Raw genomic sequence first — 22,820 nt, forward strand, 5'->3', positions numbered from 1 at the left:
TCTCAGAAAGGATCCCCGGCCAGAGAGCACAGGATCTCTGGCCCGAGAGGCAGATCTGAAGCTGGAGGCAGGGCTTCCCTCAAGCATGGGAGGGACAAGGGAGGCAGTTCCCCATCCTCTGGCCTCTCAAGGTGGCCCCCTGGAGTGTCTGAAATAGCACTTGCTCCCCTGCCCCTAACCACACACATACAATTTGCCATCTTTCTCTGGGCCTTGGCATTATGACAACCTTCTCCAAGTCTGGACTTGATGGGCAGCTTCCTACTGAGAAACCTACTGGGGCCCACTGCAGGGTTGACCCTGCATTCACAGCCTTCTCCATCCTGGTCTCTTCCAGCTGTGCCTTCTCTCCCCTCATAGGCTGATCTTCAGTGCCAGCTTCTCAGGCACCTTTCCCCTTTGGCTTCCTATACTTGGGCCATGCTTTTCCTCTCCCAGCAGCTCCTCCCCTCGTATCTTGCCAAAAAACCCAAAAAACTCTTAATCAAGTGTTATGCTCAGCTCAAAAGCCACCAAGTGAAACTCCCTCTGCTCTGGTCATGCCTGGCTTCCTCCTTCCTGCCCCCTACTCTCCCCTTTCTGTACTGATAACATCTAAATGACCAGCATTAAAGGAAGGTCTCTACAGGGTTGTTTCCCCACTACCCTTGGCATTACTCAAAGGCAAAGACAAGTCTAGTTTGTGCTTATGCAGCACAGCTTTGGGGCTGGATAAAGTGATTCATTCCATGACTATTTATTAAGCTCTCACTAGGGCCTCAGGCACTGAAGATGGAGTGACCATCAGGACAGATATGATTTCCACCCTCTTGAGCATAACATCTAATTGAGAATAGGAGAGAGAAAATGGCAACTAAAAAATTAATGAGATGGTTCCCTGGAGGAGGAACACTCTGGGAGGTTGAGATTAAGCAGGGCTAAACACCCTGCCCAAGGTCACACAGCTAGCAACTATGGCAGATACTGGTGGGCATCAATGCTAAACTCTATCTACATTCCCATCTGGACAGAGTGGACAGATGTGTGGCATCTTTCTGGCCACTGGTGTGTAGGCAGAAGTTCATGAGAGGATATCCTTTTCCCTTCACTACTTTTCCTGCCTGGAACTTGAATGAGAAGGCTAAAGATGCAGCATCAAAAGATTAAGGCTAAAGACTGCAGAGCACAAAGATGGAAAAGAGTCTGGAGCTTTGGGGTGTAACTGAATAATCACACTCTTGTAGACAGTGAAGAGAAATATGGCCCTGCCTGTTGAGTCACTGCTGCTGTACTTTGGACATGAACTGTCTCCCAGAGGTCCATGTGAGGAAGGCCAGTCACCAGCCTGTGGTGCCATTGAGAGGTAGTGGAACCTTTAGATGAAAGACCTATGGGAGACTTTCAGGTCATTGAGGCTTTCCCTTGAAGGGAATAGTGGGACTCCAGTCCCCTTCCTCACCCTCTCTCTTTTACCTTCTAGCCATGAGGTGAGCAATTTTGCTCTGCCATGTCTTTCTGACATGATGTGTTACCTAGCAATCAGCCCAAAGCAACAGGGCCAATTGATCACAGACTGGAACTTCTGAAACTACAAGACAAAATAAACCTTTTCTCCTTATAAAAAAAAAAGAAATGAGATGGTTATTTATGAATTTAGTAGGATTGAATGACACAGGATGCTATGGAAAGTTACAAGGGGGAAGCAAAGGAAGTTTGGGCTGAAGAGGCGAGGGGGTCATCCCTGAGACATGAGACCTGAAGGACAGGTTGCTACAGGTGTGCTGTGTGTGGTGACCATTCAAGGTCAGGAGCCATCACTGGGGAAGATGTTAGATATGATCACATAGTTGTTTCTGAGTTAATTCATGCACAATTTGTTCTCCATCCCAGCCTTCAAGCAGGACAAAGAGGAAAGAGGGGGATGTGGTAAGAATGGTCTTTGAGCTGAACCTGGAAACCTGGCCAGTAGAGTTAGATGGGAGCCAGGTAGGAGGGAAGATGGAGCAAGAACAGCACCACAGACAGCAGGGAAGGCAACCAAGCAGGGACAACCAAGTACAAGAAAGAATTCTGCAGACCCCAGACTTCAGCGCGTGACCCAAGACAGTTTTCATCTGAACATCACCAGGACCTGTTCTGAATGATGACTGTCCCATGTCTTAGACAGCTTGGCTACTATAACAAAAATGCCATAGAGTGGGGTGGGGTGGGGCTTTAACAGCAAACCTTCATTTATCCTGGTTCTGAAGGCCTGGAAGTCCACTGTCCAGAGAGGGCTTCACTCTTAGCTGCCTTTCTCACTTCCATCTTTACATGAAGGAGAGAGAGCACTCTGATCTGATCCTTTGCTGATAAGGACACTAATTCCATTGTGACCTCATTCAGACCTAATCACCTCCCAAAGGCTCTACCTCCAATCCCATCCCATTTGGCGTTAGGGTTTCAACATAAGAATTCAGGAAAGGACCCAAACATAGGATCTAAAACATCCTGGAACATTTAACCACAAACTGGAATTTCTAAGATGGCTTTGATTTTTAAATCCCCCTAGCCACCATTCATCCTTATGCCCAACACAGCCATCCTTGTCAAGGCCTCTGTGTCCTATTAGGTTCAATGCACAGTCCCAGACCCTAGAAGGAGCAGAGTAGTGGACGGCTCTGGAACCCAGGAGCCCATCCCAACTCTCTCTGCTATTTTCCTATTTGGACCTTTGACTTACGCTTTAAAAATCAAAGTCAAGGATATGCTGTCAGCATCACTGCCAGACTAAGGGTCTAAATTGAATTAAAAACTTTCAAAGACTGAAGTAGGCTTTCTTGCCAAGAAAGAACAGGCAGCCACACTCTAAGGGCACCTGGCAATTTTGGCAAACAGGTCCAAGCAGAGGGGTGAAAGGCAAAGGTGGGGGTTGGTGAGGAGGAAGGAGCAGAGATCTTGGAGGCCTCTTCTGCTGAAGATTATAGTCATGGATGAATAGTGGGCATGGCAGTTCATGCCTGTAATTCCCACTCAGGTGACAGAAGCAGGAGGAACTCAAGTTCAAGGCTAGCCCAGGCAAAAGTTAGTGAGACCCTATCTCAAAAACAAAACAACAGCAACAAAATATGGGCTGGGGTGTAGCTCACATGGTAGAGCACTTGGCCTAGTGTGTGTGAGGCCCCAGGCTCAAACTCTGGTGGAAGAGAGGGAAGGAGGGAGGGAGGGAGGGAGGAAGGAAGGAAGGAAGGAAGGAAGGAAGTCATTGATGAATTGGTAGGTCAATTGGCTTTGAATGGCGATCCTCCTGATCTCTGCCTCCTGAGTAGCTAGGAATACAGGCAGCTGGCTAGGAGCCCACTTTTAATTTTGCACAAGCAGTCATGCATCACACTTCTTCTTGCTCACTTAGGCTAGGGTCACGGACCTGACAGAAACCATCCCATTGCTCTCAAGGAGTCTACAAACTTGAGAGAGGGACAAACACAAGTCCCTCTGACCTGACAGAGTTTGCAAGCCAGCTGACTTCACACACACAGCACTTGTTCAAGACACCCTGTGGCATAGATTTTGTTTTTTGCTTTTTGTTCTTTTAAGTTAGTAGTTTCTAACACTTAAAGATCAGGTATCCTGTCTTTCTTTGAAAATGGAAAGATCTGACATTCCAGCTACATTCCCAACAAGAAGCGATTAGCAGCTGGAGCTAGATAGGTAGCAGCTGCCCCCTTTATTTATGTATATATTTTATTTTTTATTTGCGGTACTGAGGCTTGAACCCAGAGCCTCACACATGGTAGGCAAGTGCTCTACCACTTGAGCAATGCCCTCAGCACAGTTGCCCCCTTTAGATGGGGCGCACACTTACTGGTTCACTGCAGGCCCCACCACTCCCTAGCAAGTCACACTCAGCCTGTTTCCCTCTTTAAGGTTACCTGGGACTTGGGACTCTTGTATGGTAGACTAACTATAACCCCAAAACATACCTGAGGTCTAGTTGTAGAATCTGGAAAAGTTGCCTTAGATGGCAAAGTGAACTTACAGGTATCATTAATTAAGGATCTTGAAGTAAAGATATTACCTTGGATTCTCCTGGTTGGCTCTAAATACAATCACTAGTTTCCTTAAAAGAGGGAAGCAGAGAAAGACTTGTCTACAGATGTGGCGATGGTAAGGGAATGACAGAAGCAGGGATGAGAATGATACCACCATAGGCCAAGGAATGCCAGCAGCCACCAGAAGCCAGGAATGACAGCCCTATGGACTCACTTCAGACATCTGGCTTCATTTCAAATCTGTAGGAGAATAAACTATGCTGTTTTAGCCACTAAGTTGGTAATCATTTGTTACAGCAGCAATAGAAACCTAATATACACTGCCAACCAATGAATTCAACAAATGCCTTGAGTGCCCCAGAATATAGTAGGCAGGCTCAACACAGGATAGGGCAAATCCCCAGGAATGTTCCCTGGGGAGCATACCTGAGGAACTTCTAAGCAGGACTGGAAAGCCCATGGTGAACTGTTTTCCAGTTTTATCTACAGAAGACATGTGTTGAGCAATGAAACTCTGCTATGCCTTTGAGAGGGCTGAGGCCAGGGGACATGGTGTGTACAGAAGGGTGGGTGGGAACAAGTCCAGCCCTGGGGAGCAGGGGGCTCCTTACCTTGCCTGCTGGATGAACTCAGTTGCCTTCTCAGTGTACTTCTGTACAAGGCTGCTCAAGTTCACAGGCTGCTCCACGATGTTGAGGTTTTCATAGAGAGGAAGGGCTATGTCTGTGTAACAGTCCCTATCAAGGTTCCTGCATGGAAACCACAAATAATGGAATATTCATTTCCATGACCTAGGAGTCTTAGAGCAGAGTGAAAAGCTTTAATGCAGCAACGTGCATAAATACAAGACACTTTATAGCCCGTCTGCAAGTGATTTAACTAGCCAGTCATTTCCTCCAAGTGTAAAACCAGCAGCAAATGCTTTCTGCCATGCTCTCTGGACAGATGTTTATGCTCCTTGGAAGACCCGGCCATTCTGTAAAGTTCCTAGGACACTTATGAGTTAGGAACATTCATACTCCCATTTTGCAGGGAGATAAACTGAGGTCTGAGAAGACTCAAAGAGAATCCTATGGACCATCAGCTGCCCCATTGCTGACTTTCTCCTTTGTCTAAGCCAAGTAACGGTCTCTGAGTTTGGTGGGAAACACCTGGTATTGTCCTAAGTCCATGACCATGAATTCCTGTAACACAGAGTCTGACAATAACGCAGAATCTATACGGAAGCTTAGGACAATTTCAATTCTGAACCATGTTTGGAGAATTTGGAGAAACTGTAATGATTCAGAAAAAAAAATGCAGCCAGCCCAATAACAACTCCCAGGAAAAAACAAACTCCACCCTGGGTCTGCAAATTGAAATGAATCTGATACCTGGCTGTCAAACCAATGGCTGAATACCTCCTCTGCACCTGATCTTGGGTTCTCAAGCTTGAGTTTTCCTTCTGTAATATGGGGTCACCTATGCCCCCTTACTGGTGTACTGGGAGGACAAAAGGAAGAAAGAAGGGCTAGTTGTTTGCACACTGTGAACACACTAGGACTTTAGTAGATGCTTGAGCTCTGTGCCCTGGTCACTGCAGAACACTAGGTAAGACTAGGAGAACCAGAGAGAGAGAGAGGGGTCTTGGGAGGCCTCTCAGGCAGGCAGCGTACACACGTCCTCTCAGGACAGTCAGGATTAATTGTCCTATTAGTGCAGAGAAGGACTTGCAAAGAATTTGGAACTCCCTGTTACACCTACATGCATATGCACCCCATTGTAGATGCCTAGGAGATAAGGGAAAACCAGTTAAATAATTATCAAACACCACACTAAAAAACACAAAAAGAAAGAAAGAACAAAAAAGACTCATTGACATGCTAGGTCTCACAGTGCTAGCTCCATGTTTGGGTTGCATTTTTCACTTATCTCTTTGCAACTCCACCATCATTTATAGTCTCTTCTTCCCCATCTCCCCTCAGTTAATCCTTTTTATTCTATCTAAGTTTTAATATAGATTAAAGAGAGTGTTTTTTTAATTCCCAGTGAGAGACAGAGACAGGGGGACACTGGGACACTGGCTGACATATCCCATACCTTGATATGGTGAGATGCAGTTACAGATACGCCCCTCGGCCATAGCTAGTAAGGAGGACAGCAAGATATTCGTCAGCCTTGCATCTCACACCGGAATGTGCACACATACCATGTGGAGATCTTGCTAAAATGCAGACCTGGGGCTGGGTCTGAATTTCTACATTTCTAACAAGCACCCAGGTAAGATTCAAAATGCTGGTTCCATGACTACCCTTCGAGAAGGAAGCCTGGAGGATATAGGCTCTAGACTCAGAAGTACCCAGGCTGCAAGTTCAGTTTCTGTCTCCTACCAGCTCTGGTATGACTTAGGCAAGGTAAAGTTCCTTACCTGTAAAAGCAGGTAAGGAACCTGCCTCATACAGTGGTCGTGGGATTGCAGGTAAGTATAGGGAGTGCCCAGAATACAACAATTTCCCAGTCAACAACCATTATCATATTAACTATTGTGTTATTAATGAGCAGCTGAGACTTGCACTCCCCAAGCAGCTGAGACACCTGTGGCCTTAGAACTAAGCATAGTGCAGTGTGAACAGTGGAGCACTGGGTTTGTGCTGACTTCCTACTGAGTAAGGCTTATCCTGTTCCCATCAGAAGGGCATTGCACACTCCTGCAGAATGTTTGAGAACTACAATGGCAAGAAGAAACTGAAGCTCTTCTGTCCCACAATCAGAGTAAGCCCTTATTGACATTTTGGCCCATCTCTTTGGAGGCTCTGGATAGGGCTACAAAAATATGGATCCAGAGGTGGCAAAGAGCCCACTGGTGGGTGACTGGGTTCCTGCGTTTTCATTTGCTGTTATGTCACGAGCATTTCCCATTTCATTGAATATGCTTTGAAACATCCTGTTTAGTGCCTGGACAGCATTCCAATGTCAGACTTGTCTGTGGGGAGGAAGTTCAGAAGGAACCCTGTGTTCTCTCTCTCTCTCTGCCCCATCCCATTTTCTCTCTCCCCTTCTTTCTCTCTCCTCTCTCTCCCCCCTCTTCTCTCTCCTCCTCTCCTTCTCCTCCCTCCCTTTCCTTTCCCCCTCTCCCTCTATCCCTCTAACCTTTTCTGTCTCTCCCCCTTTCCTTCCCTCCCTTTCTACCTCTCTCCTCTCCTCCCCTGCCCTCCCCTCCTTTCTCCTGTCCTCTCCTCTCTTCCGTCTCTCTCTCTCCCCCACTCTGCCCTCCTTATATCTAGCATCTGGACCAGGTGAGTGGACCAGGAGCAAAGCCAGCAGGCAGAGGAGGGAGGCCCCATGTGTGTAAGACCTTGGCAGCACAAAACTCTCCCCAACTGAGCTAAACAATCCAAGGAACCTGGAAAATTCCACAGAAAAAAGATTATATCTCATCTTTGCATCAGAGTGCATTTGCTCTGGATGTACACTCTAGAGTTATTCACTGATTGAACTGCGCCTGTCCACATCTTCCACATAGCAAGTGGAGGCACTTACTATGGATGGACTGCAGTCTTTCTTGTTCTAAGCCCACAATCAGTACTGAACAGCATTACCTCAATGAGCCATTGTCCCGTGGACATGAGGGACAAGGAGGGTGGTTGTAGCCAGGGGTATCAGTACAACCCATATCGTGGCTGTATGGGATCCCGAAGTAGTAATGAAAACCTGGAAGACAGGCAATTGGTTAGCACCCCACTTGGCTGCTTCTCACTGTGCCTGCCTTCTTACACCCATGACAAAAATTTAATTTCCCATGATTTAATATTGCAGTGCTCTGGAGTATGTAATTAAAAGAGGATTTGATTAATATCTTTTTGAAGTATGCAAAGAAAATCACTTTGCAGGGTTCTGGCTGTAAGACTTGATTTGCAAAACTTCCTGTGATTAGAGTTAACCTAGATTGGGAGGAAGTAGACAGAGTTACTGAACATCTAACATCCTCAGTGAAATTCTGGACATGTTTGGTAAGTGTATGGTGACAATCTAGTACATGCATGGCACTTTAAGGGATAAAAAAAATAAATTCTGTCTCAAGAGACTTTCCATCTGCAGGGAAAATGAGATATACAGGTTAAGCCATAATAGGTGGATAACTGATCTAGGTGTGGTGTGCATGCCTGTAATCCCAGCACCCAGCAGGCTAAGGCAGGAAGAATCAAGTTCAAGATCAGCCTGAGCTACTTATTGAGACCCTGTCTCAGAGAGAGACAGAGAGAGAGAGAGAGAGAGAGAGAGAGAGAGAGAGAGAGAGAGAGATGGCTAGGTGAGCCAACAAGAGAGTCAGAGGATGAAGTTATTCCCAGATGCAGGGCTGGGATGGGGTTAGGGCAGGAATCTCAGAATGCTTCTTAAAGGATGGACATTTCTCCCAAGACTTGAAAGGCTGTGACAGGATTTGGGCTTGGGGTGGTGGAGTGTAGGGGAAGGAAGAAGGATGAGACCCAAATACCTTGTGCTTAAGTTTTTTCTGACATCCTCCCTCAGCCAGTCTCTTCGGCAACCCCAGCTTTGGCAACTAGACATCCTCCAGATAAAGAAAGCCTTCCCAGTCATCGGGGAAACTGCTTCAGCTCTCTTTATTCCTCTAGTGGTGGACAGAATTTGAATCTCCCAGGGAATTTTACTTCTCCACAGTCTCCAAGTCCAGGCTGGTGAACAGGGGAGCTTCCTCTTCAGCTTGGTCTCCTGCCCCCTGCTCGTGTCTCTTGCAAGCAACTTCCTACACGAACCCAGATACCTCCAGTTTCCCGTGTGCCTCAGACTGTGGGGCCTCAGTGGCTTTTCCTGGGATTCTCTGCTCCATGTCTATTACAGACAAAGCCATACCAGTGCTGCCAGCCCAGTTCTGGTGTGAAGTTTCCTACAGAATACCATACACTGCACCATGTCCCACCTGCCCTATCCTCCACTCCTTTCAGAGACTTTCTATGTGCATGTGTGACAGACACAGGTCTTCTCCATTGCTGCACTCATTGGCTTGGGACAATCCAAGTTTCACCAACCTAATAGGTGGTGTATATCAAATGGCTAGTCAATGTTAGTAGTACTGGGGAAAATATTGCTAGCCTCATGCTAACCTGACTTGTACAAATAGTTTAGCTATCCCACAGCCCTGAGATGTTACTGTATTTGGTACCAAGATGAGTCAAGACCAGGGCTAGGTAGGATATTTTAGGATTTAGGAGCCATATAGTTTCAATTGAGGCTTCTCAACTCTGCTGTGGTAGCACAAAAGCACCAGTAGACAATATGTATACAGATGAACACAGATGTTTTCCAATAAAACTTTATTTAAAAAAACAGGAAGCATACTAGATTTGGCTTATAGGTCTATACCAACCCCTGGCCTAGACAATAGGTTTCCTCAGATCCCAGCGTTAGAAGGACTTGTTGGTTTATGGGCTGGAGACATGACCATGGGAAGCGGGACAAGTCTGGTTCCACACTAGGAATGTGTAACCGTGTTTGGCAGGACCTGTGGCAGTTTAGAGGGGAAGCCTGAGGTTCATGGGAACGAGGCCAGTGAATATGGGCAAGGAACAAGCGGCAGGAGCGAGCAGGATAGAGGAATCAAGATAGCTCAGAGTCTAAGCCAGAAAGTTTTTTGGGACTCTCTGATCCAGGGATAGAAAATATGTAGGAGGTACTCTGTCTTTCCTTTTTGTACTTCCCACTCCCCTGGCAAATACCAAAAGTCCATCATGGCACAACTTCCTCTAAACAGGACTCCAGGAGTAAGCACTCAAAGGGTCAGTACACTAATGGAGTCCAACCCCTCACTTGTCAAGTGTGAAAACTAAAGACCAAGGAGGAAAAATAGATTTGGGAGTCATTTTTAGTTACTGGAAAGACAGGTCTTCACTTCCTCCATATGCCATTTTTATTTATTGACAGTACTAGGGGTTGAACTCAGGGCTTCATGCTTGCTAGGCAGGTGGTCTACCACTTGAGCCACTCCACCAACCTCCATCTGCCATTTTTAAAAAGTACATGTGGAAGGTCTTTCAGATGTAAACCTCCTGCCCATTCTAGGACAAGGCAATGATGCCCTTTTTCATAGAGAAAAAGAGAGACATCAGGGCGGTGTCTGCAAATACTCAGAGACCACATTTAGGGAAAAGGCCACCTCCTTGCTTAAAAAATGGCAGGAGAAGAAGGGGATGGACACACAGGGCCAGGGCTAGGTGAAAGCCACGAAAGCTGAGAAAGACCTGGGGTTCTCGCATGCAAAGGAAAAGGCCACTGGAAGGTCAGAGACACAAGCTACAACTTTGAAAAACGTTCATGTTTTGGTGAACTAGACATTCAGAGAATCTGTCACTCAAAAAAGTACTTTCAGAGAATTGGTGTTGACAGCTTGATCTTGCCCCATTTCCCCAAGGCCAAGGATGAGAGGACTGTGGACGCAAACAGCTGTAGGCAGCAGCCCCTATCTGGGTCCTGGACCAGGGTCCCTGCTTCAGCAAACCCATCAGACAATTCTCACTTCTTTCTAGTTGAACCATGTCAGGATCCCACAGGGCTAAATGGTCCCTGAGGTGAAAGATCTGGGAGACAGAAGAAACTGGATGGAACCCCAGTAGGGCAGTCATTGGAGCAGACCGGTGCCAAGGAAGGGGATGAGGGAATGTGCCAGTAAGACAGATGTGAGGTTGGGGGTGGAGGGGAGGGAGCGCACTGGCCCCCAAATGCACTCAAGCAACATTGTGAATGAAGATATGCTAATTTAGGGAAAATGTCCTGGGAAGAGGATGACTTAGCACATGATAGTGGGGTTGTTTTATGCAAAGATCTTATTTTCTGTTTCCCAGGCAATGAATCCCAAAAGAATTCTTACCACGGAAGTTGGGGTGATAAGAGCCATGGTGCCCAAGGTGCCATTTGCCTGCGGAAAAATAAGAGAAATGTTGAGAGGCAGTCCCTGTAGGGACCCCTAGACCCTCTGAGGAGCTGCTCACACATCCAGCTCTCTATAGGCTTCACTGATAAGAAGCAAAAACAGCTTGTGTGGAAAAAAGCTTGCCATGTGAAAGCCAAGCCTTGTATTCTGCAACTGACAAGTAGCCTGCAGGGAGACAAAAAGCAAGCAAGGATGACTCAGAACCTTGCAGGAAAGTGGCACTGAGGGGAAGACAGGCCAGCCCCAGGAGCCCAGAGGCACCAGCTGGCCAAGCCTTGACCCTCAAGGCTCAGCAGCCTCCCCACCTCTTGTGGCCACAGCACCCGGAGCTCTGACCTCCTGCACCAGGGCCCTGCAAAGGTGCAGGCAGCCCAGGATGCAAGTTCCCAACTTGTATTGTCTCAGAAATGCCCAGCTCCCTCCTGGCTTCATTGCCTTCTTCCCTGGGCAATGTCAGCTGCCTGCAGAGGCTGGGCGAGGGACAGCTTCCCATAGCAGCTCCAGCACTGGGACACCTACAGGGCAGCAAATGAGAAAACTCAGCCCCCCACCGCTCGGGCTTGGTAAATGCATTTGGTCCCAGATAATTGGGCAAAGTGTGGCAGAGCTCTGACAACGTCAGGACCTCTGATCAGTTCAGGACTAGGCCCTGGGGAGACCACTCCCATGTGAGGGAACAGAGAAACAAACACAATACAGAGATCTAAACAGTAGTACCTCTCAACAACACAAAGGAGAGACACTAATGGGCAGTCACAGGAGTAAGGCTCAGTGAATTATTTGATGTGGCCTCAATAAAAAAAACTACCAAACTGTTTTTAACAGACAAATGCATGTAGCAAAAATTTACAATTTTTTTGAGAGGCTGAGGCAGGAGGACTGCAGTTGGAGGCCAGCCTGAGCTACACAGCAAAAACCTGTGTCCACAAAAACAACAAACAATCAGAATCCTGTGTGGTGAGTCCCTTATTTCCTTCTAGGTGTGAAAAAAAGGTAAAAGAAATTGGGGGGAAAGGATTTAGGTATTATATGAACATATAAAATTGTACTAAAATTTTAATTATAATAAAATGTGTACGATTATATCACAAGGAAATATAAAATAACATGAAGGGGAAGCAAGTAGGACCAGTGCACGCTAGGTTAAAACACACCATGAACATGGACCAAGACCAGAAGCAAAATGTGAGAGATGCCAACAGACTCTTCATTCCTGTGCCAGGGATTTTCATTTTCCTGCAAGTGTGCTTTAGTCCGTAACTTCAACAAGTGCATGTACTTAAATATCCTCTCCAGAACAAACAAAGGTGGAAGTAGTGAGTAGAGAGAGAAGAGTGGATCTGTGAGCAGCTGCTTACTTGACCGTTAAAGGCAAGAAGGGGGAGGGGGTGCATGAGATCACATCAGCTGCAGAAGACCCCAGCCCCCTGTGTGGCTTATATTTCTGGGGCCAGGCAGCCCTGGGACCAAACCCCTCCTGGCTGCCAGGATTAAATGGATGCACATAGTGGTTCAAGCAGGATAGTCAGTCCTCATGGGAGTTTCACACATGGTCGTCTTGGTGTTGATGTTGTTAGCATAATTATACCTTGGGGTATGGGAAGAAAAGGAAAGAGAGGAGGCTGGACCTTAATTGGTCCTTCCTCCAGTCCACTGGGGCTTGCTCTTCTGGGACAATAAATGCCACCCCGACCCCCACCCCCAACCCCAGTTTGAGCCTCTGTAAAACTATGACAGGCTCTTTCAACAGAAGAGGAGGTGCAGTCAGCACCACAGGCACCAGCCCTTGGTCTAGGTAGAGAAGTCACTTACAGAGGATGCTCCAGGCATCAGTAGCTGCTCCACATGGGCCCTTGCTGTCACCCATTGGTTAGCACGCCCTCTCTTGCCATTTCACTATGGTGCAGAGGGGCAAGAATCCCACGGGACCCAGCTCTTGGCGAGTAACTAGCAAGCAAGGCAGCCTGGGGATGCTGTTGGGCCAGCTGAGATGCAGTAGGCACAAGGCCTGGTCTTACCTATCATCCCAGTGATGTAGCCAGCCTGCTGCAGCACCTCTGCCAGTGTGGTCTCGTTGAGTGGAAGGCCCCCCACAGAGGTGACTGCAAAGTTGTGCGTGACTCCATTGCGAAGGCCGAGCCGCCCAGTGAGCAGGGAGGCTCGGGAGGGCGAGCAGGTGGAGGCAGCGGCATGGAAGTCCACAAACCTGCATGAAAAAGAAAGATATCAGGACTCCGCCAGCCACAGGAGGCTAAGCCAAGAGAAACAGGAACTCTCACTCAGTTCCCAGGTGCTGGGAAAATGCAGCCCAGAGAAGTAACGCAATTAGTCCATGGTCACACAGCAAATTCAAATCGATGCAATCCAACATATTCAATCAGTCCTCTGTTCGCACATTCTATAGTTCACAGGCCCTCATGCACTAACGTGCTTTTGAACCCCTAAATCAATACTCGAGCCTCATTAGAATTGCTCACAGATAGAAAGAGAACTACAAAAAATAGGAGTGGGAGCTAGATACTGCTGATTTACACCTGTAATCCTAGCTTCTAGGGAATGGAGATCAGAAGAACAGTGGTTCCACACCAGCCCAGGCAAAAAAGCTTTAGAGATCCCATCTCAACCAATAGTTGGGTGCAGTTGTATGTGCCTACCATCTCAGCCAAGGCAGGAAGTGTAAAACAGGAGAATCATAGTAAAGGCCTGCCTGAGCAGAAAGTGAGACCTCTTATGTCCAAAATAACTACAGCAAAGAGGACTGGAGTTTGGCTCAAGTGGTAGAGCACCTGCCTTGGGCCCAGGCACACATTCCCAGCTAAGGTGGAACAAGATGGCCCTCTGCCTTCCTGTTTCAGCTTGCGTACCACGGACAATGTCCTTTCTGCCATCTATGGAGAGCCATAAGACGAAGTGCTATTTCGTGTCCTTAAGCACAGCTGGATTGGGACACACTCTACGGGGAACACGTGTGGTAGATAAGCTTTTGTCAGGAACAAGTACGGAGCTGTTGCTGTGAGTATTATGTTAATGAATCAGAAATGTGTATGAAATAAAGTGTGTTTAAACAAAAGCACACCTGCAACTTGGCTCTCTAGTCATCCATTGATGGAAATGTAACCAGAAGCCTGAATGACCCGAATCTGTATTTTCCTTGGGAGCAATGGGTCAGTATTCAGAAATTCAGTGTGTACTGTGACTTTATAGACCATAACCACATCCAGTAAGAACTGCGTGCCTCTCTTGTATATTACGGTATGCTCAGCCCTGTGGGAGGTTATGGAAGGGTTCTGGCCACTATCCTACCCTTAAAAAACACGCAACCTCATCAGGAAACTTACCTGAGTAAATTCAAACAGCAATAATGCATGATCTAAGAAATTAACACTCAAGGGGTGACAGAGACCATGGGAAATGGAGACCAGAGATGTTCTAGAACTCAGATGGGGTAAAAGGACATGGCAGAGGTTCCAAGGATTGGAAAAGACTTCTCCAGAGGGTGGCCTAGATTGGGCCTCCTTGGAGATCGCAAGGACAGGCATTCCGAAGAGAAGAACAACAAGATAGTCTTAGTTTTGCAAAAGAAAACAAGGGAAGGATAAACTGGAAGTTAGCAAAAAAAAAAAAAAGAAATGGTCTCCCACAAGAGGCAGGAGGAGTGATGGCCTGTGGTGGGAGCGGGGGAAGAGCCTCTGGGATGACAGTTCTAGAGTTTAACTTTTGTACTATGTCGGTGTCTGATATAGTTAAAAAGTAAGACTAAATCCCAATGGAAAACCAAGCAGATCCTTTAAGAACAAACAAAACTGAAGGAAATCAATCCTATTATCTCACAAATTGCTAGTAAGACCACCCAGCGGGAAGAATTATTTCAGGGGACATTAGCACACAGTATTCTGGCTGTATATCCCAGCGGGCTTCAACCTGAGGACCTGCAACAGTTTTAAACGTGTAAGAAAAGCATCCACTTCACTCTGTAGCTGTATCATTGGTAGAAATGCTACTACTGGGATTTGTACATGATTTCAAGTATATGGCAGAAAAAAGCAAATAAGTAATTATATCAATGTTCCTAACAGGGAGCCAAGATTTCCAGTGTAAGAAAATATAAACCAAGATATCAAAAAAAAAAAAAAAAAAAAAAAAACAGGGAGAGATGACCCAAACAATGTATGCACATATGAATAAATGAATAAAGAAAAAAACGTGTTATATGAAAGAAAATTAATGATGAGGTCTTGGTGGGAGCTAAGGATACAGCAGTGGCAGAGAGCTTGCCAAATGCACACTACAAAAACAAATAAAAAGGAAGGACGGAGGGAGGGACAGAACGAAAGAGAGAAGGAAGAGGGAAAAAGGGAGGGAGGGTTATTATGACTTATGTTTTTTTTAAATAGCTATTTCCTTGCCAGTTTTAACTAAACTACCCCCAGCTGGAGGTGTGGCTCAAATGGTAGAGCACCTGCCTAGCAAGTGTGGAGCCCTGTTCAAACCCCAGTACTGCCCCCCTGCAAAAAAAACCCTAAAAAACCTAGAAGCACTGACACATAGCACTGACCACACCTTCACCCACTTGTGGTTTTCAACCCCCTCCCACCATAAAAGGAATCAGGTCTCCTTGGAGAAACAGCTAATTCCAGGAAGGGGGTCTAAGACATACTGTGCCAGAAAGCAAAGACCCAAGAGCCATCTAGAAGGGGCTGCTGTTGGCCAAGAAAGAATAATTACTACAATTGAATAGAAGCCATCAGTAAATACAAACCCATTGACATTGAAAAGAAGTTATCTGTCACCATCGGAGAACTTCTCCGCCCTAAAATTTCATAATAAGGGAAAGAATTACACAGTCACCCAGACACTGGAATGGCCCCAGCCATCTCTAGTGATGAAGGACAGCACCCTTGGCAGGACAGCCACTAGCTCATGTGGAGGCAGTGGCAGGCTTAGGAAATTACCAGTTTCACAGTATCCTATATAAAAAGTGAAGACCAGTGGATGTGGTCGTTCACACTGTCTCAGTGTCACCCTCAGGTCGCTCATAAATTGGACAGACCTGGCAATTAGCTCCTTACAAAGTGATTAGATTTAGTGTTGCTAATAATGGGCCCTTGAACTTTCATGTCTCCTGATGGGAGGCAATATGAAGTTTATAAAATCAAGGATTCTTGCCAAAAACATTTAATCTGAATCTAATCAAACTTCTGGACCTAATTTCCAGGTTACAGGAAATGCGCTAGTAGGAGAACAAATTAAACGACCCCATAAGGAAACCAGTGAACAAGTCAGAACCTAAGCATTTCTACAAGACTACTGGTCTTGTCTTTTCAACAAGTCAGTGTCTCAGGGGAAAAATCCTAATGGGAGGAGAGAGAATATTCTACATTAGAGGAAAGAAACAAAACCAAATGTAATACACAACACGTGATTGGATCTCACTTCAAATAAACACATTTGTGGGATGATTAAAGGCATTTTAATGGAGAATGGACATAAGACGTTAGGGAATTAGTGTTCACTTTTGAATATAATAATGGTAGTATGAAAACATGGGGAAGAATATTCTTTTTGGGGGGTGGTGCTGGGATTTGAACTCAGGGCCTCGCGCTGGCTAGGCAGGTGCTCTAACACTTGAGCCACATCCCCAGTGACAATGTTCTTATTCTTGAGAGATGCTTGCTATAGTATTTGTGATAAAGGACTATGATGTTTGTATCCTTCAAATGATTCAGAGAACAGAAACTCAGAGCAGATAAAAGCAAAAACAGCAAAGTGGTAGCAATGGATGAGTATACAGGTATTTATCTTACTGTTCTGATTTTTTCCTTTTGCTTGAAAATTGAGTGCACTCAATTACGGAGCTTCGAGTCTAGGATGAAGAGGACAGTGACAGAGGCAGGGAGGGAGGGGCAAGACATCTTAGAACCTCACGGTGCCAGACTGCTTAGCAAGCTGGCTCAGCCACAGCACTGCGCAGAGGGAGCTGAAGTGGGGTGAGGGACTGGCCCACGGCCAGGAGGTTGAAAATGTGATGTTTAAAGCACACTCTGGGGCTGGGGACACAGCTCAGGGTGGAGCGTGTACAGAGCATGCACAAGGCCCTAAGCTCATTCCCCAGCACCAAAAGAAAGTAAAAAAGGTCTTTTCTAAAATGCTCTCTGCCCGGACAGCACTTAGGCAGCCCTCTCTCTGGCCACCAGGACCCCTGGTGTCTTCACACCCCTCAGAGAGGTCCCGAGGAAATGCTCCCAGCCTGGCTAAGGCAAACAGGGCCCAGAGTCTCTGTCCATCACCATGGTGTCTGCAGAGGTGGTGGCCCTGGAGGGCAATGAGGTTCTGCAGACCAACAGACTGGCTTCTGTCCTTTGCTCATTTCTTTTCTTGTTTCCTCCTCTTTTTCTTTTACTTTTCTCTTTGTTTTTTGAGTCAGGGTCTTGCAGGTAGCCCAGTCTGGCTTTAAACTCACAGTCCTTCTGCCTTAGCCTCCTGATTGCTGGAGCAAAAGGCATACACTACCATACCCAGCACTTTTTAAAAATTACACTTGACCCTAGAAATCAAAAGGCAAACCATTTAAAAAATCTTACAGACCAATTACCATATGACTAGCAATTCTACTCCTAGAAGTTACCTTAAAAGAACCGAGATCAGGTACTCCAAGAAATACTAACAGCGCTATTACAATAGCCAAAAGGTGAGAGTAGCACAAATGCCTCACCACAGATGAACAGATATAAAAAAATTATGGTATGCCAAAACAGTGAAATATTACTCAGCGACAAAAAGGAATGAAGTACTAATACCGACTACCACATGGGTGAACCATAAAATTGTTATGACAGGGGCTGGAGGTGTAGCTCAGTGGTAGAGTGCTTGACTTGCATGCACAAGGCCCTGAGTTCAAATCCCCAGCACTGAAAAAAAAATGAAGCCAGAGACAAGGTACCATATTATATATGATTCTATTTGTACAAAGTAAAATCACAGAGGCAGAAAGCAGGAGCTTGAGGGAGGGAGAGGGGATGGGAATAACTGCCTTAAGAAGTTTGGGGTTTGATGTTGGAGTGATGAAAATGTTTTGAAATTTTATAGAAGAGGTTGTTACACATTACAAATGAACTAAATGTCACCGAATTGTTACTAGCTTTTAACAGCTTAAAATGGTCAACTTCACGTTATATAAATAGCAGTTTGGTTTTTTAAAAAATTCCTACAGACTAAGAGAAAAATGCCCGAAAAGAACCTCTCAGGAAGGCGCCAAGGTCCATCAAGCTGAGTGTCATCTCAGATGAGAAAGCTCTTATTTCATTCATCTATTCCAAATATATTGACTGAACATCACAGCAAGGAAGAGCAGACCCACGCCTGCACAGAACCAGGGCCCCTTCTCCAGGTCATCAAACATCTTTTGGCATAGTCCAGACAACACTAAGCAGTTTTTCTTTGCTTTCAGGTTTAGGACAGATTCAAAACAGCCGCAAATTCTTTGACATGCCTCCCATTGGGACTTGGGGTCTGTGTCTCCTTCCCCTTGAATCTGGGCAAGTGTGTGACTGCTTTTTGACCATGGAATAACGTAGAAGCAAGTGACACTGTGCCAGTGTCTGGGCTCCAGCCTTATAAGGCTGGTAGCTACTCTCTTGAAACATCCTGTGAGCTGCCATATAAGAAGTGGGGCTACCCTGACAGCACCATACTGGAAAGGTGGCCAGGAGGTGCTCTGGCCAGTGTCTCCAGATGAGGCTTTGGCCATGGAAACGGCCATCCCTGTGAAGAAGGCCATCTTGGACCCCCCAAGTCTGACCACCTGCTAGCTGAATTCCACAGTGACCTCAGCCAACACAAGATGAGGAGGAACTTTCTAGCAAGAGGGGACTGAATTCCTCCCCACAAAGTCATAATTTGTAATAAATGGCTGTTGTGTGAAGATAAGCTGCGGGGAAGTGGATTTATTCAGCATTATACAACCAGAACAATGTCTGGCTCTCTCACTGGACAGTATTAAGTCCCCAGAACAACACAAATGGGTGTCACCAAATGTGAGCTTTTGTTATAATGTAACAAGTCTTGCTAAACAGACCTGGGTCTTCATCCCAGAAGATGGGTCACTTCCCTGGCACCTTTTCTTTTTTGAGGCAGGGTCTCCCTATGTTGCCCAGGCAGGCCTCTAACTTGAAATCTTCCTGCCTCCTCCTCCTAAGTGCTGGGATTATATGCATATACCACCATACCTGGCCCTGACACCATTTTTTAAAGTGGCAAGCATCAAAGAAGGGACATCCTTAGGGAGCAGGGAAATTGCACAGTGAGACTCCAGCCCTGTCTGCCTGGAAGCCACACTCTTGGAAGCAGGCCGTGTGAAACCTCCATCTGACAGAATGAGGGCAGGGAAGGCATCTGCGCCAACATGCACTGCAGGGCTTGCATGAGCTGGGTGAGGCCCTCCCTCCAAAGCCTCAGAGAGATCCTGAGCTCAGAGCTCTAACTCACCACCTTGCCAACACTTCTCTCTTGACGCTCAGACCCCTGTGGGCTTGGAAGACGCATTGCAGCCTTCCTTCCCCCATCCCCAGGTGCCCAGGCACAGGATTCTTTCAAATCATCCCCAAGAGCCAGGCACACAGGGACCAAATTCCTGGTGCAAAATCCAAGACCCTGGATATGGGTGTCGCAGACAGCTAGCAACTGCTGGCCTTGGAAATTCGAACAGTTTTCATCCATGGCTCACACTTTTTGCTCCAAAACAAACATTTACCATGTCCAAGCTTTGCCTGTTTCCTTCCCGTCCTCCTTAAGGCACAAGGACCCTCATAGCTCACACTCCCAAGTGGTCCTGAGGATCCCTCTCATTGTTCTCACAGCTAACGCTTAGGAAACATTTGCCTAACCCAGGCACCTTTCCAAGCATTGCACATAAACTAAGCCATAGCACCTTTTGCCCATAGATTGAATTTGTGGTTCTGAATGGATGGCCTCAGCTTACTGGTGCCTTCTCTTTATCCACCAGGGCAAGACCAGCCACACAATTTGCAGGGCCCAGAAAAATGAAAAGGTCCCTTGTTCAAAAACCACTAAGCAACCAGGCACTGGTGGCTCACATCTGTAATCCTAGCTATTTGGGAGTCTGCAATCAGGAAGATCGCAGTTCAAGGCCAACTCAGGCAAATAGTTTGAGAGAACCTCCCATCTTCAAAATAACCAGAGCAAAGTGGACTGGAAGGTGTGGCTTAAGTGGTAGAGCACCTGCTTTGTGAGCACCTGCTTTGCAAGCTTGAAGCCCTAAGTTTAAACTCCAGTCCCACCGAAGGGGGGAAAAAACACACTAAGCATTTTAACATGGCAGCAGCAAGCACATCCAACCTGGGGCAGGGTCGTTCTAAGTGGGGTCTCTGTGCACCTCTCTAAACCACATGACCATAAAGTCACCAGCCAGTGCTTACCCTGCAAACAGCCCTCAGCCTACTGGGCTTCCCAGAGCTGGGGAGAAAGACGCCTTGGTCCTGATGCTCCAGACATTTTTTTCAGGTGCCATGTGTTTGTTGCCTTTGCCAGTCTCTACAAGTTTATCTGACTCTTTTTTAGTTTAGGTGTTTCTCAGTAAATAACACCACCTCCCCACAAATTATTCAAATCAAAACATAATCTGTCCTGCCCTCTCTCCCCCAACTATTAGTCTACCCTATCAACAATACCTCCGAATGTATTCTTTTCTCTCCATTTCTCTGCCAATGGTCTAGTTCAAGTTACTATCATCCTGCACCTAGACCACTGCCATGGTCTCTACCCTGTGTCCCCATGGCTGCCATATTGTATAAACCCAATGGTCACCACACACAATGTGGTCCAAAGTTGAGCAGGGCATAGTGTTTCCAGCTGTATGAAGCAGCTCTGCTCCCCTCTCCTGCTCCCGGTCCCCCTCCCCACATTTCTATGGGGTAGCCAAAGAAATCTTCAAAAATGTTGAACAGCTAACATTAGTACCTGACCAGACTAATGGGTTCTCATTGCGATCTAAGTAAACTTAACATCATTACCATGGTCTGTAGGCCTTCCAGCCAGGGAGCTGGAGCACACAGATAGGTCCAAATGGGTCACATGTTTTCTGAGATAATGTTCCTGTCAGCCCCTGAGATAGCTAGGTAGGGCACAGGGCAACTGGAGGTGCCAAGACTCTCTTACTGGCTTTGCACAACTCCAGGGGATAATTCAATGAATGTACTTGGAAAGTGGCACAAATATCAGTGATTTCCATGTGTTATACTGATCTGGATCCCATCTGATGCCAACCTCATTCTCCCCAAAACACTCTCCTCCAGCCACTCCATTGACTCTTTCCAGAATACTCCATGCTCTTTTCTGCCTTGGGCCTTTTTCTGTTCCTTTGGTCCATGATACTCTGCTCTGGTCTCCACATGGCTGGCCCCTTCTTATCCACTGGTCTCAGTTCAAACTTCACCTGCCCGGGGAGCTCTTACTGACCCAGTCATTCCTACAACATCACTGGTCTGTATTGTCCCTTGGCCTCATCTTATCTCACCTTATCTTGTTTATAGATTTGTCTGCTTGCATGCGGCCCTACCCTTTCATCTAGAAAGAGTTCCACAAGGACATGAGTGTGTCTGCCCTGGGCACTGCTGTTTCTCCACACTCGACCTGATGAGGGCTGGTTTGTCCAGTCAGGTTGGACAGACATAGCTTGCGCTTGACACGAGCTTGCTTAACTGGGTTCTCTGCAGGCACCAAGACTAAACTCTCCAGCAACTGGATGCATAGACATGAAGATGCCACTGGACATCACCCTTTTCACTCATCTTATTGCCATTCAACAAACATAAGCACATCACATGTCATCATTAGAGAAAGATACTGGTTTCATTCAACCAATCACAACACAGCCAGCCAGGAAGCTACAGGGAAGAAACCACAGCCCTTCCACTAAACAGGCTCCATTCTAGCAGAAAAGTGAAGCTGTACATCAATAACAAGATAGAGTAAGATGAGCCCCCATCAGAAGAATATAAATTATCATGGGAGGCAGAGAGATAAGAGGGCTAAAAGCATGGTCAAACAAACCTGAATTCAAATCTGACCCCAACTTTTTCTAGTGTGAGACTAGAAAAAGGCCAGGACCCCAGCCCAATCATATTTTTAAAATTCACAATAGTCAATGTGATCATTGTCACCGCTAGCTAAATGTGGAGAAGGAACATTCCAGTATGGTGGGAAGCAATGAGTGAGCAAGACATGAATGGGAGCAATTCCAGGAGTAAGTGCCACTTGGCTGCCAGTGGTTCTACCTTGCCATCAGGCTTACTGCCACATGTGTCACAGGTAACTTCAGCCTCCACATGCAGAGAAACAATCTCACCATCCTCCCTTCCAAAGCCCAAGTCCACCCCCATTGCAGTCAGCCAGACCAGAGCAAGGCATCATCTTTGTGTCCCTCTGACACTTCTTGCCTCTTCGTTCACAAAGATGCCACCCACCATCCACACAGTGGTTATCTCTGACCCCACTCACTCTCTCTAACCCACTCTAGCATGCCGGCTGGTCATGCCATCTCCTATCTTCAAGTCTTCAGTGACTTACTTCCACTCAGTCATCATAACCCACCCTTCCCTGCCTCAACCTATCTTTTCAGCCTTCTGAGACTGTGGATTAGATTGTGTCCCTCAAAAAAATATGTTGAAATTCAAACCCCTGGTATTTCCGAATGTGACCTAATTTGGAAATGGAGTAGTTAGTTACACTGATGTAGCTCTCCCCTTATCCAATATAACCTTATTAAGAGAGGGGAGAGAAACACAGAGAGAAGAAAGTCACGTACAGATCCAGAGAGACATGGAGAGAAGATGATCACCATCAAGATTGAGACAGAAACTGGAGTGATG

At 46.5% G+C, this 22,820-nt stretch overlaps 1 protein-coding gene across 11 annotated transcripts in view; it reads right to left on the minus strand.

The window, feature by feature from the left end:
- The window catches only part of Arsg (arylsulfatase G), a 119,291-nt gene that overhangs the window by 44,947 nt on the left and 51,524 nt on the right, over nucleotides 1-22,820 (minus strand). For all 11 annotated transcript variants that reach the window (XR_012438461.1, XM_074045277.1, XM_074045270.1 and 8 more), the window contains 4 exons: nucleotides 12,954-13,141; nucleotides 10,873-10,920; nucleotides 7,589-7,700; nucleotides 4,622-4,759 (listed from right to left, as the gene is read on the minus strand). Coding sequence is in view for 10 of the 11 variants with exons in the window: in XM_074045277.1 (XP_073901378.1) it covers nucleotides 4,622-4,759; nucleotides 7,589-7,700; nucleotides 10,873-10,920; nucleotides 12,954-13,141 (486 nt within the window). In the remaining variant the exon portion in view is untranslated. The remainder of the gene's footprint in view (nucleotides 1-4,621; nucleotides 4,760-7,588; nucleotides 7,701-10,872; nucleotides 10,921-12,953; nucleotides 13,142-22,820) is intronic.

Source organism: Castor canadensis, chromosome 11 (assembly GCF_047511655.1).
Source record: "Castor canadensis chromosome 11, mCasCan1.hap1v2, whole genome shotgun sequence".
Classification (NCBI taxonomy): domain Eukaryota; kingdom Metazoa; phylum Chordata; class Mammalia; order Rodentia; family Castoridae; genus Castor; species Castor canadensis.